Here is an 18,115-nt window from a genome sequence, read left to right as displayed (position 1 = left end):
TTACAGAGTGTTCTGTACGCATCACAGTGTACCAAGGCGGATTTGAACTGGCGTTCTGGGGCCGCTGAACATAAGATACCCTACATGTTCTGGTTCGGGATACCTATAGAGCTGCAGCTCGTTGTGCTGGTAGATCTGTTCTAGGCCGCTCGTTGTGGTACAGACTTTTCTCAGAGAAGCTTGGAGACTTTTCTTTGATGTTCGTAAGGACTTCCTTATTTAACGTCTGTGGAAAACAACTCCTTGTGCTGCTTGCAAAGCTGGCATGGAACAGAATGCCCCATGTAGCGGTGACTCCGTAGCCAGGTGGGAAGGAGCAGCAGTGCATAGCACACGTTTCTTGATTAGACCGGGGTTCGAGCCCGTCACCACCAAATGCGGAGGATGCGGAAAGGTCAGGGAATGACCACCGCATATCCCGGAGCAATATGGCCTTAGTTGCTAATGCTCCTAAAAACCAAATAACAAACAAACAAACAACAGCCCCATGTAGCGTTGAAAGATTCTGTTCTTTACTGTGGTGTGGTATGGTTGGCCATGGCTATCTTAACTGACAGCACTGCAGACTTTGAAATGGGTTCACAATTATTTATAACTCGGAATTTGGAGCATTTTCTATATGCATTTATTTTTGTTTAAATTTGGCTTAGATGAAAAATTATTATATTTATTATATTAGTGTTACCCGTAATTCATTACATAAACCTGTATTTTGTCTGTAAATTCCGTGTGTTCTCTGGTCGATTTGCCTGTTTTACTAGAGAAAAAAAAAAAAAAACAATTTCTGAAGGGAAAACCTTGCTATCTACTCCTGAGACCGATTAACTCAGCCACTGAGTGAAAAAAGCACATTAAAGTTCCTCGCGTCATCGATGGGATTCGAACACGGGCCTTTTCCACCCGGTGTGGGAAGGACGGTGACGATGTCACTGTATTACCCGCGCAGACTGGCTTAAACGAAGTGGACACGTGAAACTCAAGCTGCTGAGCTTACCAACGAGAAACTGATTGAATTGGAGTTATAGGAAATGCAGCCAGCATCGCAAATAAAACAGCTCACAACAAACATGATGACTGAAACTTTCGATTTGTCCGAGAAAGGGATCGTCATTGATGTCCATTCTCGTTGAAGATGCTCTAAAGTGAGCAAAACGTTCAAGTCCACGTGGGGATTGAGTGAGATTTTGGGCTACTGTAATGAACTGAATGAACAGAAGAAAGAGCAAAATTCACTTCAGAGTCCGATCATAACTTCTAAAAATGTGACTTGTTTGCTATGATTACAGTATGTGAATAATAATTGTTTATGTATATAGTATAAGACATATGTGTATATTTTTATTGCTTTCCTAATTTAATATTGATTTCTGTTTAATTGTAACTGTTTTAACTGTAATTGTGTAATTGTTTTTTTTTTCTGCGGGAGAAAAAACCATGCTACCCTCGCGTGAGACCAAATAACTGAGCCACGTTGTTCAAAAGACGCATAAAATTCCTCATGTCGTCCGCAAGATTCGAATTCAGTTCTTTTTCACCCGGTCTGAAGAGACAGAGGATTCTACCAAATCTGCCATCCGCGAGGGCTGTCCGTAGTTAACTACAAAGTCGAATTGCCCTTTTCTTAACTGAATTCAGACGTAGAGAATTAGTTGGCCAGCGCAGACGTCGGAAATCTTGGGAATAGTCCTCGAACTTTTCGGATACAAATTTTGCACGGCTAGTAGTTCCCTTGTCGTCTTTTAAGAATCCATCGCAATCCTAGTAGAAATTAATCACTGCGATTTGAAGGTGGTCCGATAAGACAAAGATTAGAGGTAACACGATCTTCTGACGGTATTAACGGATCCAGTCCATACCACAGAACATGAACCACCTCCAACAGCTTGACTAGTGGATACGAGACAGTCTAGATTCAATGTTTCAGGAGGTTCACGCCACACTTCACCATAATGTTAGTTCAAAAAAGTCAACTCGAGACCCGAAAGACCAAATGATCTTTTTTCCGCTGTTCCACAGTCCACTCTTGTCGTTAGCGGCACCATTCAATTCGACTTTTTACTGAAAGAAATGTCTATACTAAAGGCACACGACTACCAAGCCCAGCCCAGCCCAGACTCAACTTAATTATCTGTTGCCGCCAATTGCGAAAAGGTTTCTAATTTTTGGCCAGTGAGTGTACAATAACTTTTACATTATTACTATGGGATAACTACTCCTATTATTTACGAGTTGCAATAAACAATATACTATTGGTTGATTGCTGAGTTCTGTTAGGTACTCTGGTCATAGTGCGCCTTAATTTAGCACTCAGTGTCGTATATCATGTAATTACCGTATCTTTATCGTATATATTATGTAATTCCGCCTTAGGTCGACTAACAACAGCCCATCAGCACCAAGTCAAAGGGGCCTTTAAAATTACTCTAGTTTACGACAGATTAGAACCTACACTCCTCTAAATGAGTGACAAGTAGAAATATTAAGGACATAGAACGTTTTCATTGCTCATAGAAGGTAAATTTCAGAGAGCGAAGGTGAATGTTCTGACAGATATGATAAGGAAACCACCTATATTTTTTCACTCCAAGAAAGTTGCAAGCAATTTATCAAGCCTATAAGTGACGAAGGAAAAATGAAAACAAGCATCAAAGAGATCCGATAATTCACCAATTAGTAGGTGACAGAGCAGAAATCGGATCCGTTTTCACATCAATATCGCCTCAAGGGTTGTCGGAGTTGTATGTCTCCTTGGTAATCGTACACAAGAATATCTACAATGTTCTTGAACGATCTGAAGAAACTTGTCTGTGGTAGACAATGGAGTCCTAATAACACGGCAGCTGATCCCATAACACGGATGGAAAAAGAATGCAACTGGGATTATAGAATTGTAATAAAATGTATAACGACATAATCACGGCTGGTTGTACCGAAATTGGGGATGCTTTGAACTGGAAGTAATTCTACCCTTCCAATATTTAACAAAAAAAAAAAAAAAAAAATTAGGACCAATCAAGAGAAGAGAAAATAAACTGTTAAATAATGAGTAATACGAGAGGAAAACTATTACAGCAGTCGTACTTCATTAAAATTATATTTTTGCATGCATCGCAATTGCCTAATTTTTAATCCTTGTTTACGCTTCTTGTGTAGGCGTGGACTCCAGTTGTCCGACTGACATGAGCTAGCGTCAAATGATTGCATTGGAATTCTGTGTGGATGAAGGATAGACCACCGTTTTTGTTTTCTACTGCTGAGAAGGCTCTTTGTCTTATTTCGGATTGATTATTTTATTAAGTTTTGTTGAATTACTGTTGTCAGTTGGTGAAATTGCCCCAGCTTTTGAAACTGCCTCGTATTTGCCGAAGGTTACCCTTCGGCAAATACGAGGCTTAAGCGGTGGAAAAGGATGAAAACTTATTTCTACTCAAAGGTTCTGTGAATATCTCGATAGAAGATGTCTTCCATCTTCCAGGAACACCTCCCTCTCACTCGCAATGAAAAAATGGTTTTTACCAAATCTAGTTTACCGTCATGGAGAAAACGACACGAAGGATCAAAAAGTGGCATCTGTTCGTTCTGAAAGAAATTGGATTCTCGGGCTAGTTAATATAAATACAGTATATTATAATATTTAATAACCATCACCGTATATTCATAACCAGCTCAAAATAATTGGACATCCTTTTGACTTCGGCGAAGTAGGTCTAACGGTTCGCATATAAAAGTTTCAAAGAAGAACGAACCACTTAGATCACCAACAATTAATGTGGATCGAAATGAGAAACTTATGAAGTTTAAAAGGGATCTGAATATCGGAAGGCACAAGCCTATCAGCCAATTGTGTTTGCGTGCTACTGCAATCCAGTTAAACTACACGAACTAACCTGCAACCATTAAAAGAGAGAATGGCTGCGACAGCTAGTACAGAAACCATCCTCTGGATGAAAATCACTTAAAAGGAACGGCAATAAGTGGACAGGACGATCTCATCATCGGTCTCTACAACGTCGCATTTATAACCTATGAACTCCAAAACATATCTTGTAGTAGTGCCTTGACTATCGTTCTTCGACTTGTAACAACGGAAAGAAATCATGGAAAGCGAAGAGTTGCCCGGTGTGCTGTTCTGATCATATAGTCGAGTGTGGGTTTGTAAAATTTCCCACACCACAGATTACCTGAACGTATCAAATCAAATTATTTATTAGGGTCATCCGTAATTGATTACATCTACCCATGTGTTTTGTGTCTGTAAATTGCGTGTTCTTTGGTCAATTTGCCTGTTTTGCTGGACAAAAAAACTCCAGTTTCTGTTGGAAAACCTTGCTATCTACGCCTGAGATCGACTAACTCATCCACGGAGTGAAAAGAGCCCATTAAAGTTCCTCGCGTCACCGATGGGATTCGAACCCGGGCCTTTTCCACCCGGTGTGGGGAGGACGGTGACGATACCACTGTACTACCGGCGCAGACACCTGAATGTATCATAGACACAATGAAACCAGGAAGAGATGTTGTGGTTATTTAATATGGTTTTTACTGGTGGACTGCGGCGCTTATAGTTACCGACTCCCCAAATAGCCACGTTCGAAACTGCATCCATTCAGGGCTATAGATAGCCAGCTACAGGAGAAGATGTACGTTTTCCTGTCACGTACATGAAAATTAGATTATAATACAAGGAAATTATGAACATAATACACTGCTCGCCAAATTTAACAGAACACGTATAAAATGTGGTGTAAGTCGTGCAGCTTCCGATGGAGCTGGACAAAATTTGGTATGGTGGTGTACCATAAAATAACGACAAAATCAGGAGATAGTGAAGAACTTCTGTCAGGTATGAGGGACATTCATAGGGGTTGTATAAGAATTACCAAAAAGGTCACGTTACAGAAGCCGACACAAGACGCTCGAAAATATGGTAATATGCTATCAGTACGGCATATGATCTCCTCCAACGGATAAACAGGCCAGACACCGGTGTAAACCATGCTCGATATAAGGGTGCCTATAAGATTCTGGGGCAACAAATCCCATTCTGCCACCAGCATAGACTTTAGCTCAGCAAGTGAGTGAGCTGTTGGCTTGCAATGCGACGCCCAAGGAAGTCCCACACATGTTCTATCGGATTTAAGTTTGATGATCATTCTGGCCACGGCAGTCGTTGAATCTCTTTCAGGGTATGCCTCCATCACTGGAATTCTATATGCAGTGGCGTTGTCGTGCAGGAAAATAAGCCTGGGCTAACCGCACCCGGAAAAATTCGCACATAGGGTTCAAGAATCCCTTCTCGATATTCCTGCACAGTTACGGTACCCTATCAAAAATATGAAGAGGGATGCAGCTGTCGATCATTATTCCGTCCCACACAAGAACACCGCCTCCACCATAAGTGTCCTTTTCTCTGAAGTTGGAGGGATGGTATCGCATTCCTCGTTGTCTCCAGATGAAATTACGTCCAGAATATGTCTGCATTTGTAAGGGTTACAAGTAATATTTTCATGGTACCAGTTTCGACGAGTTCTGTGGTGGTTTGAGGTTTGTGGGATGTAAACCTTTGGCTTCCTTGCATAGAGTCTACTTGAATTGAACATTCTTAACACAGTTCGGTTGGAAATGTTTTCAACTATGGCTGCAGCAACCTCGAGAGACAGTTGATAACAGGACATCTAGGGCTCCGTCTTGCTGTTAGAGCCAGACAGCGGTTAATTCTAGTTCACGTAGCCCTCGGTCGATCTTGACCAGCTCTTCTTGTAATGGTTTCTCTCTCTTGAAACTGCTCCCATAGTGATGAGACGACACTGCGTGATACATTAAGTCAACGTGCCACCTCTGCCTGCGACTGCCAGGCTTCAAGTCGTCCAATGGCCCGCCATTTCAATTAATCATCTAAACTACGATGGCTTTCCATCCTGAGTACTGGAGATTGGCCATCCCACTGAGCAAACCAAAAAACGGGAATGAAATAAATCATTGTGGTCGCAACCGGTGGTTTTATAGGCATGAATAATTTGCATAAACGAGGCGCTGTAAGGTGGTAGACCGATTTCTATTGGAAACTCCGAATTATTACATCAGATATTCGCTTTCGGCGACACTGTTAAAAATAAAATATTCAAGAAAAAACATTTTGTTCTGTTAATTTTGTCGAGCAGTCTATATTATGGTCACCTCATAGCCTTAGCATAATTGTCACACTGCTTTTTCCATTCATTATTGATTACCTGAATCATGTTCTTGTAAAGCATTGGTTCCCCAATATAATTGAGAGACTACAGTGTTTGTTCAAATACACAGAACAATTAACAAGTTTTTTGATATTCTTTTAATGCTCAGCTCGAATGGATCAATGACTAATTTTGCCGATATTCTTAAGTTTCTAACAACCCTTAATTTGGTTGATTGCGATAGATGAAAGGGGGCAAAAACCATGTCTCTTTAACACAAGCGATCTCGTTTATCTCTTGAAAGCTAGATGTGATCATGAGGAATTCCGAAGTATGAAACCTCCAGAGAAATTACAGATCGTAAAGAGAGTAAGTTAATTGTTATTTAACGATATTTCCTTTGGAAATCCACTTCTACCAAAACCTTAATTCGGCGCTTTCCTTTTAAACACACTTGATGTAAGGCGGGTCCCGATAGATGCAATTACCGGTGCAATATCAGATGTAGGGATTTTTCCTGGAACCACTCCACTATAAACACGAAGATGCCCAAGGAACAAATGATCAAATCTTTCTTACGACACCGATGGGAATTTTGGAAATGGATTAGTAGATAACCTTATATCTTTGAATGTGTCATTACCAGGTGATAGTTAGGTTCATTACTCAAGTTGTAGAATGAATGAGCCTGGGTGACCCTCTTCCTTTCGGCTTCAGAGAATGTCTGAATTCACGAATCATTACTCTTATGAAATCGGAAAAATAGTGTAACGACCTTTTAAAAAGATATACGCGATTTACTGTTTATAGGCCAACGAGAATCTTGGCCATGCGATAGTGTGCTTGTTTGATGTTATCAGGTTGTTTTATATCCACACGGTGCTGAAAAAATACTCTGTCCAGGGCTAGATGGAGCTGGTAATGAAGTTTTAATGCATTAAATGATTCTGGAGAAAAGAAAATGTTCGAAAGGTATGAGAGATCCAAATTGAAAAACTTGGGAAACCTTCTATTCAAACTATCAGTATCTTCTCCAAAAACCGTTAACATTACTTTTCCATTGATACCGAGACCATTTTATGAGCTCTGCGCCATATTAAGTAGTGAACACATCTTCTAGTTTCAAGATACCTGATAAACGTTTGTCAATTTCTTTCCTGCTGGGTTCTCCATACGCCCAACAAATGAAGGTGTTCTTTCTCATTGTCAGCGAAAATTTATTGGTCATTAATTTCAAACGATGTTTGTGAGCAATTCTGATGGTTCTATTAAATGTACACAAAGGCTTTGTTCTTGTAAAATATTATACACGCAACTGACGAGTATGAAGGCTTTTCATAAGCATCCTCCAATATCATCGTAAACAAATGCATATTATGCACAAACTGCGTCCTACATTTCGCACTGTTGTTGGTTTTGAATTAGGCAGCACTTAATACAGAGAGCCCGCAGGACAAAAGTAAAATTGAAATTTCGAATTCGTTGCTTCACATCTTCTGCACAAGGTATTTCTTAATTAAAACTTAACTAAAACTGTATGAAAATTAAACCAATAATGGATTTGTACAGAACAGAGCTCTAGATTTTAGTTATTTTCAGATCCAATTTAAAGTTTTTTTTCAAAGAGAATCTAACTGGATGAAAATCAAAGGACGTTATCACCAAGTTTAGCATCCTGATATGTGCTGATTGCTTGTTGCTGTTAGTGTTTTTTTAGGCACACCAACGATTTATACCATACTGCGCTGCTTGCCTTTTTTTGGACGAAAAACCAGGGGTTCCCTTAGAAATAACCATGCAACCTGAGACTTAACTCAGCCGTGAAAAAAAAGTACCTAAAAATTCCTTGCTTCATTTAGGAGATTCCAACACGGGCCTGTTCAATCTTTTTTGAGGAGGGCGATGGTTATATACAGTGTCCAACGCGAGCGATCTTGCGCAGACTAAAGACGCTAACTCGTCTCTTCGTGAGTTTTAAGTTTGGAGAAATTTGGCTGAAGAAATGTCCTTGACGAAGATTGATTAGCAAGTCTTCAGTATATTTACAAAGCTCCTAAATCAAGTAGTGGTCGGCCAGGATTTCTCAAGTGACTTGAAAAATCTAACAAGAAAGGCGTTGGATTTTCAACCGGGAAACTCTTTACGTTCTTTCCTTAAAGCGAACTGAACTTTATAACTCAAATATTATAGCACTATTTATATATTTCAGGGTTTAAATTGTCTAAGAGTAGTTTTAAAGTTCAAAAAGTTTTAAATTTTCCCACAGCCATGTTGGTACATATAGAGTGATGTGAACGTACAGATGTGTGATATGCAAATGAACAAACACTTGCATGGGCCAATACGATGAGTATGTATGCACAATGTTTTCAAGGTCCCTTATCATTGGGCTACTTTTAACAATCTGATTTATGTCCAATTATTGATCAAATTTATCATTACAAGGGTATGTTTTAGCCTAAATAACATATATGATAATCGTCAAAGTCACCGGACATCGTAATTACTAGTCGCACAAAAGGACCTAACTTTCTTCCCAATGCGATGTGCTTGAAATACATTCTGATTACTTCTAAGGATGCACAGCGCACTTCATATGACATGCACTGGCACAGACCCCTCATTATTCCTTTATAAAGTCAACTCATGGTGGTAGTGCTTCGTATGAGAGATCGATGCCTCTACGAAACACTTAAGCTTTTCCTACTGGAAACTTCGATTTGTACTTCACCTTGTATAGAAAACAGATGAAGGCCCGCTTCATTAATATTATTCCTTCATGGTCTATAATTTCGCTTCAGATTTCTCCTTTCTCTTTCCATTCTTTAGAGCTGTAATGAATAAAATGATAAAGCGGTGCACAACACTTTGAACTAACTAGTGCTGGTGCGTGCAGAAGTAGAAATCACGAGTGAGAACTTGTGCTCCGGGACATTATGCGTGCCCACCAGTGCGTGCTGTTAAATGCAAGCTTCACTTTGTATTTTGTGAATGTTATCTATAACAATAGTCTTGTGATAAGCACGAGGTTCAGATCATAACCACGCCTTTCATTCGATGCAGTTAAACTTTGTTAATAAAATTAATTTCGAAATTGTTATAAAATTAGACTATAAATTGTACACAGTAGTGGATTTCAAGCGAACAAAATTTATTTTGCAAATGTTAACGAATTTAAGCCCCAGATGAGAATAAAAAATGAATACACAATTACAGGAGCGAAGTTTCCATATATTGTTTTCAATACTGAACTTACCGAAAATTTAGTAATTTCACTTATATTGCGTACGTATCGATCATAGAATTAGTCTAGTAATTAAGACGTGAAGTCGAAGCTCAGGGAGTCCCATTTTCACACAAAAATATACAGCTACCTACCTGTAACTGTTATGACAACTAGCCAGAACACGATAAAAATGCGAATGTCAACCACCGGAAAGACTCTCCTTTGGAAGACCATAGTTCTTTATGATATCCAAAAGCCCCAGAGTGATCAGCTGCAAGATATCACCGGAAGTTCTTCTGCATTGTGCTGACAGTTCCTACTTCGGCGCTCCAAATAGAAACCTAACGATATTTCCTTAATAAATGTAAAAATTCATTCCAAGGACAAAATAAAAAAAAAAAAAAAAAAAACTGAAGTCGATAATTGCGAACAATCACTTCATACCACCTTTTACGAAAAAAAAAAGGTGCGCGGTAATCTCAGACTATACTCCCACGTGTTACGTGCGACCAACTTGTGAAAAGTGAAGACTTCATCAGAAAACATCCGAGAACTTAAACTTTTTCTTCCCGCTCATCTCGAAATATTTGTTTCTTGTAAAGGGCAAGACCAGTTTGCATTTAACAAGCTGACTAATGTCACCATTCCACAGTCACTTCTTCTTCGAAAAAAAAAAAAATAAATAAATAAAGTAAACCACACGTCTTTGGATAGGTCACAAGTCCGTAACGACTTGGGAGCGCCGCCACGAACTACCTCGTGCTCTTTACTTCGTTCACTGACTTCCTTTCACGCATGTGATGTGCGCTCGGGGCTTCGGTGATGCACGTTAAGTCCGCTTTAGTGAGAACGTAGCGCCGCGGAGCGGTCACTAGAGATATGCAGGAAAACAGAGTTTCCAGGTTGGACTATGTGAGGAGGCGCGTCACGAGGCACGAGCAATTCTCGAGTCTCGTCACATATCTGCTAATGTCGGCGATGAAGGACTACGATTCGCAGCAAAATGCGATTATTTTGGTGGCTTGTGACAACCGAGCTCCGTCGCTTATGAACAAAATTTCCACCGGGTAACACGTCACGTGATCGCGCTAAGGTAAGCCGCGGTGTGACCCGTAGTCCACGATAATTACCGAAGTTTTGTAAGAATTCTGCCGCCTTCGCATCGGGCATGCAAGGAAGGTACCGGTAATTACTTGAAATCGAACTGAATGTGAAAGGAGAATGAGATACTGCGACAAATCTTAACCTCGAGCTTCGCTACTCGCACTATTATTCCTAATGATCAGCAGTTGTTGAATTGCAATACTTTTACAATATTTATTTGTCTACCAACGGATAAAGCGATATTTGGAGAAGTATCTGCTACCATAGATTACGTGGTGTTTATGCTTGTAGTGTACTTCGACCAATTATAATTTCTTTTGTATTGCATGGCGGATTGCGTGTATTCTTTCAACCAAAAATGCAGTTGTTAGAATTAATGCGGCTATTATACAAGAACTATAGGAATAAAACGTTCATGAATTCATCAAAGTGGCATCTGAACTATCATAAATAATGTGTTACTCTTTCGCTTTCCTCGTGAAATGCACCACGTGCTAACTCTAGTGCGATGGTCAACAATTATAAACATCGATCGTGATTTTGTTTTCGATAATTTAAATGTAAATCGCAGTGCTCGTTAAAACTAGCTATTTTGGAACAGTTCTGTAATTTTTATATGAACAAATTCTAAACCACTACACATTTCAGTTTTATTTCTTACTTACAGGATATTTACCATTTACTAATTTAAGATAAAAAACTGTATAAGGTTTTTTTCTGATAATAATTTATAAATAAATTATTATCAGAAATCTCCACTACTTCAAAATTGTTTAAACTTAATTATGCTCATCGTTAGGATGAACAGAAATTTTTTATTGTATACATTTCTGAAGAAGCTGGACAATATTTAATTCACCAGACTTATTTCGAAAGATAAAATTAGTTTTCACACTTTTCCTGCAGAGACAGAGTGGTGTACAGTAGGGAACTCTTTCCGTGAGTTTGTGTACACAAAAACCGTAATAAGACAACCAGAAGCGAAAGTGGCTTCCAGCTAAAACCGCTACCTGACATTACACCGCAGTGACCTTGTTTGATCTGGAAGTGATGAGGCTTAGTGCCTTCCCTGCATCATTTGACCTCTGGTGATTTCTTTCAGGAACAGAGAAAAGCATCATATTTTCTTGTAATGGAGGTTCAAGACAGGCAAGTGTCCTTCACGCAATGCTAACCATTAATCATGATAAGAAGTGGAACATGTTGTCGTTTCCAATGGTGATTTGGGACAAAAATGGTGTATTTTTTGTAAGGTGACGTTACAAGACTGATCTGTACAAGCTTAGTAAGTGGACATTAGACTCTTAAATTATAGGCTGGAGACCTTAATAAAAATGATGTTAGTTCAAATGATCTTTGTTACATCATCTCAGAAATGTCCCTAGGCAGCAATTTAGTAGCACAGAAATAGAGACCTTTCGTTCAACAAATCAATAATAGAAGATAGTTAAGGTTACATTTTATACGATGTTTTCTTTGTTAATCAATATATATTTGATAGTGAGTCAAGTCTGAAAGAATATTCCCTGAAATTCTTAGCCATTTTACCAAAAACAAAAGGTCACCCTATTAAATTAACATTGCCCCATTAAATTTGATGTAATTTTAAATAGATGAGAGCCATATTTTTGGTAAATTGCTGCCTCTTAACGGAAGAATACGTAAATTACAATTCTCTTTCTCTGAAGATAATAATAAAACTTATTATTTTAGTTTAAATTAGGCAATATATCTAACTAAATATTTCATTTATTTTGCAAGATGGCTATGGCCCTGTCTAAATTCCAAAGAAGTCGAATTGTTGATGCACGTTTATCAGGGGAATTGGTGACTAAAACTGCTGATTTGTTAATGTAACCAGAGCCAACCTGTATCGAAAATGATGTTTTCATTCACCGAGTTTGGAAAGACAAGATGGAATAGGACAAACTGTAGCAGAACATCGAAGCTGATTGAAAAGGATTGCGGCCAAAAAATACCTGAGAATTTAAAGTGAGTCTTGGCAATCCAGATTCCTGCAAAACAGTTCAGCAAACATTTCCTAAAGCTAAACTTTTTGGCAGAGCCGTTATTGCACCAAGCCACCCATTACTGATTGTAGACAGAGGATGTAATGGTATAAGGAGCATAAAAGTACTGGACACTTGTTGATTGGAATCGTCATTTTTTCAGAATAATCATCATTCACACTTTTTCCAACATAAGGGAGAGCATTTTGGCGGCAAGTGCCAATTGAGGTTCATAGTCCTGACTGTCTTGTGCTAACGATCAAACATGAAGATAGATCAACAGTACTTTGTACAGCAGTATCTTAGTGTTCTCTAGGTCCTATCATCACCCAGAAAAGGTTAATTACTGTCACTGGTTACCTTGATATTCTGAGTGACCAGGGTCATCGCATTGTCCGAACATTGTTTCCCACAACGAACATGTTTCGAGATGATAGTGCTCCAATACACAAAGCCAGATGTGTCCAATCTTAGGTTAAGGAGCATGAAACAGAAGTTAAACAGCTACCATGGCCTGCACAATTACCAGACTTAAGCATTATTGAGCCACTGTGGGCATATTTCAAGAGAAGAATGAGAAGCAGATTTCCTCCATCTCTTCACTCAACGGGCCTCAAACGTACCTCCATGAAGAATGGACTAATATTCTTTTTAAGAAAGTTCAAGATTTACCTGAATAGAAGAACAGAAGCCGTTTTAAAAGAAAACGAGTGGCTCAATACCATATGAGTGCATACCTGTAACTCTTATTACAGATGTTTCCAAATTTTCTGTTAACTACCCTGTACTTCTCTAAAAGGAAACTGTGAATTAATGTCAAGGAGGTGTTTGATGTCCGGTCAGCTAGAGAGTGTTCTTCTTTAATAAATATTAACTCCTCCAAACACTGTCTTATGAAGCTGAGCGAAAGTGACTTGGGTATTAATTATTTATGTATCAAATGTACGTCATATTTATTAAGGAAACAGTAAGAAAACTGGAAAGTGTGGTTTGCAATTTGCGTTTTATAAATAAATCTTAGAATCAACCAACTTGGAAGAATAATTATTTTTAACAGCAATATCAAATAACATTTTTCTCTATACTGTTTTTTAGAAATATCAAATAATATCTTTTTCATTACTGTAAATTATTCCGAAAAAAAAAAAAGTGCTAGAAGTCTGAATAGGGATATAAACTTTATTGTTTAAAAAACACGAATTCTATTGGGACTTGATCAATCCGCATGCTTTGACCTACATAAACTGAATTTTTTGCTTTCATTAGTGAAACTTGCGTGAATCAAATAGCCACAGTATAATTAAAGAGAATTAAATCGAGGGAATTATTTTATTTCGTTAATACCAAGCACCTCAGCCATAAAACATTTTAATTAAATAAAGAAAAACATAAATAAGGAGTTTCTAAAGAAAAATATTTCAAAGTTGGATTTATCTTGATTACATTAATATGCATAAGCGTCGCCAGGTACTATTAAGATAATGAAGTAATTACCGAAAGTTTAACATCTTAATGCACTGCTACCTTGCTTAATTCTTGCTGATGTGGAACAGCTTACGAGGGATGAAGTTCGCGATATTAATATTCTCACAGCAAGTGATCGTAAAGCATTTATTTTCTGCTTGGCTGTATTTTTTTATAAATCATCTGGAGTGAGTCGTGGCAGTTTCTAAACACCTTTTAAATTTATTACATCTTTTAATGAAATAAAACAACAAATCGCTCACTGATTTATGTGAAACTTATCGGGTTAATGCCTTAATTTTATACATAAAAATCGTTTCGTTAAAGAGATAGGGTGGCTATTACTGGATAAAAAATTATAAATTGCTAGGCTTCTTCAAATCATAATCTCCTGAAAGATTCAATATAGTTAGCTAGAGAAAACCCTTGGTTTCGCTGGACTGACTTTGGTAAGGAACACATCTTATAAAGTACTGTAGTTTGAACAAAAATACTCTAAATTACTGATTTACAAGTACTTGTAAAGGACCCACGAAGTATCACACTCTATTTACAGAAGCCACCTCGATATTTATATGTCTTTCTTCAAAGGCTGGTTTGGCCTGAGTCAAAGAGGCAATTCTCATTTTCAAAGCCTTACAGCGTAGTAGTAATTCATTACATCTCTTCAGCAACTTTCCACCCTGTACTGCACACTCTGTCATACGTCATTTCGCACTTTTCCTCTGCTTACTCTTCATACTCCTGTTTACCGTAGTCTTCATCAATATCCTTTGGAAGACCTTGATTTGGAAGAACTTGCTTATGTTAAGAGCCCTTGGTCTTAGATCACTGACACTGGATGCGGACACTGCACTGTTCATCACGTAGTTCATCTTCGCACTTCGGCACAGAGACTTTGTTGCTGCATAAAGTATTGGCACAAGACGTATTTTCATGCAAGACGTGTCATTCCATCTCTTCATCAATTTACAGTCCTAGCGGTACCAATTCGCTTTTCTTCCTTGCCACATCTTCAACCCCCGTTTCAGTCTGAATTATATTATGAGTTTGCCAATAACTGCCTAAAATTTTAGAAAAAGTTTCAAAACTTAATCAGAAAACAAGCTCTCAGTGGGCGAGGGAAGCAGCTGTCCCGGGACCATGTCCAACATGCAAATTCTCGTGTGAATTTGATCTGAAGTCACACTTTTAGTGATTTGTTCTTAGTGCAAATACATATGGCCACGTTACAGCTCGCAATAGATCCTTGCAAATTCGTCAACATGACTATTTGTTTTGATAAAACTGAACTCTTATCCAAAGTTCAACCACAGACCACACAAATATCACCTTTACTGTTCTTCCAATATCAGAAAAGGGATAGCAGTGGTGCTATCCCTTTTCTGATATTGGAAGAACAGTAACGGGAGACTTAGACTGAATCGGGAGTCTGCAGGGAAAAGAACACCATGATCTTGAACATATCTCAAAATGACATTTTGATAACGGCTTGAAATTAAAACAAGATACCTTTCATCGATGGACTGATGATCTGGAAGTGCCTTGTTCTAGTGCCCTTGAAGTTGTTTCTGAAGTATGAACACTACCTTTATCGATGTGTTTGTTGACTTATAACTTTCGCTTGCAACTATCCAGTTTCAAATATCCTTAAGAGCTCTCCACTGAAGTAAATTGTGTTTGTTTAATTTTTTATCCGTTTTTATTTGTTATGAACTTAATATTCAAGTATGCTTTTTATCATTTTTTCTTCTTCCAATGTTGCGATTTATTTGTATGTCTTTCTGTATTTCTAGATTTGTTATCAGTCTTCATACAGTATTACTGGGATTTCATCAGTTTATCTTTACCTTCTGTTTTACTGTTATAATTATAATATTGACATGAAATGGTGCTTCATCATAATTATGTCTGTCATTGTAAGCAGAAGAGTGGCTTCAAAGTTCTCTTAGTTCATCCGGCAGTTCCTGCGATGTTTTAAAACAGGCATTTAGGAGGATTATACGTGATGTTAACGTGTTTGTCTCAAAAGATAAAATTGTCATGAATCTTAAAGCTGTGTGGTTATTTCGCTGGGAATTAATTCGTGGCTATTTCGCGAGTGTCTCTGATAAATTGTCATTAGCGGGACCATCGAAACGAATAATTAAATTTTGATTTAATTTTTAAACCCTTAAAAATGTAAGATGGTGGGAAGGAAGTGTTCGATCTGGGTAGCCTTATGTGCATTCTTTGTTCACGTACGAGATTTCTTGGGGATTCTTTAGGATATTTTACAGCCTTGGGATTTTAAGAGAGTGAGCCTTAAGTATAATTTGAGCATTTCCATAATCCTAACTGGTAACCTAATCCCAAATTACGTTAAGGGGATAAAATCAAGTTCCCTGTCTGAGTATACATCCCTAGCTTCAAGGAAACTTTTTCCTTTATATACTCCAATTAATCACTATCGTTTTATGTTACGATATACTTTCAATGCTCCAACACGACCGACTTTTAGAAGAAAAGAATCTCATATTTCCAGTCTCCATACACCTAACAATAAGTATTTACGTTTATATAACTTTTTTTTCTTTTTACTCTCAAAGAAAATTTGTTACTCCCCCCTTTTCCCCTTCTCCCCGACATCATACCCGCTTTCGATTACTTTCCTATCTTCGCCGCACGTGCGGACTTCGCTGTTCTGTTATATGGGTGACGAAAGGAAATGACAGTTTCCTGCCGAACGTCGATTTCGGTAAGAACGGTGAAAAATAAACTCCAGTTTTGTTATGACCTAACGGTCGATTTTTCACATTGATTTATTGACTTTTGTCCCCCTTCTGGGACTACTCCAAGATTCGCGTGGGCGATTGGTGGTACATAACGTCTGCCACAGTTTTCTCCCGCTATTGTATAACCACTTGAAATTCCAAGCACAAGCAATGAAGAGTTCAGAAGCGTTACACAAATCAAACGTACTAAATATATTATTCGGCACGCGCTGTTCCTTGCTGCTCCCGCGGAAGAAACAAAAGTTTTAAAGTAGAACACCTGAGGTCGGTCGCGCTATTATTACTAGTGGAGGCTTGTTCTAGCAGGGCCGGCATGATTAACAACGCTGTGTTGACGATTAAGTGCGGGCCCAAAGAGATAAAAATTATAATTCATGGGAGGAGGAACGAAAGCGCTTGCATAACAAAGTTGAAGCTTCAAGTACGCGAAGTTTAAAAGAGATTTTTCTTAAGCTAATAAGTTTTCTATAAGTTTAGAGGAGCGAGCGAAGAAACAGTTTCGCTTTTAGGATAAGTAGTTAAGGTAATGTGATGCTTAAGGAATTAATGGAGGGATAAAGTATTTTGGGGTGAATTCAACTTAAGATGCGCAGAATAAAGTCGGTAAGATCACCGTTGTTTAAATTACTAAAAAAAATTGCGTTTAAGACCGTGACTTGGTGTTAAATGCAGGTGGGTGGAGGTCAGTCATCGATACAAGAAAAATGTTTCAACTGTTATGTCTAATTCTCAGCCAATAAAGTATGCAGAGCTTTGACTTTTATGTCCATTGTCTAAAACTTTACAGCAACCGTGTCCACCTCATTGTTCAGGTGGGCAGTTATTCATCTCCAGCTCAAAATCTAGTAATAGAAGATTATCATATTTGCCTAAAGTATTACAACATTAATTTCCTGTTGATTTTCGTCAGCCTAAAACGCTTTAAAAACTTAATTGGTTATTCACGAGCTCTCACTGTATTTTTCCCTATTAAAAACTTTAGAAAAATCCATAGAGGCGAGCTCCATTATGCTGCCGCCTGCTATCTTTAATCACTTCCAACAAAACATTAAATGTTATCCTTTAACATCAATCAAAAACATTTTAGTTCCATTTTATTATCATCTTGTGCCTCTTTGAAATTAATATGAATATAAACTGAACCAAATAAATAATACGAGCAAGAAGAAACGACAACGTTAAAGATAGCAAATGTTAAGGTTGAATATTTAGTTTTAATGTAAATAAGGTTAAAGTTTGAAGAACACTGGATTTAGGAATGGACAGTTATAGGCGTGGGAATTAAAATAGCGGCTAAAGATAAACAAATAATTTAAATAAAACAAGAGAACAAACAGAGACAGCGCAGAAGGGGGTGCCATTTCA

The 18,115-nt window shown here is 38.1% G+C and overlaps 1 protein-coding gene across 1 annotated transcript in view; it reads right to left on the bottom strand.

Moving 5' to 3' along the window:
* LOC150084457 (cell adhesion molecule Dscam1-like) overlaps positions 1 to 9,732 on the bottom strand; it is a 304,207-nt gene extending 294,475 nt beyond the window's left edge. Inside the window, exon 1 of the mRNA XM_090375236.1 lies at positions 9,552 to 9,732. Within this exon, the coding sequence (XP_090231362.1) occupies positions 9,552 to 9,633 (82 nt within the window). The 5' untranslated portion in view covers positions 9,634 to 9,732. The remainder of the gene's footprint in view (positions 1 to 9,551) is intronic.
* Positions 9,733 to 18,115: the final 8,383 nt, after the last annotated feature.

The sequence above is a fragment of the Mastigoproctus giganteus genome, chromosome 6 (assembly GCF_048544385.1).
Source record: "Mastigoproctus giganteus isolate SK-2022 chromosome 6, ASM4854438v1, whole genome shotgun sequence".
NCBI classification, from domain to species: Eukaryota; Metazoa; Arthropoda; class Arachnida; order Uropygi; family Thelyphonidae; genus Mastigoproctus; species Mastigoproctus giganteus.
Note: the sequence above shows the minus strand (reverse complement) of the source record. Positions and strands in the feature narration are given on the sequence as shown.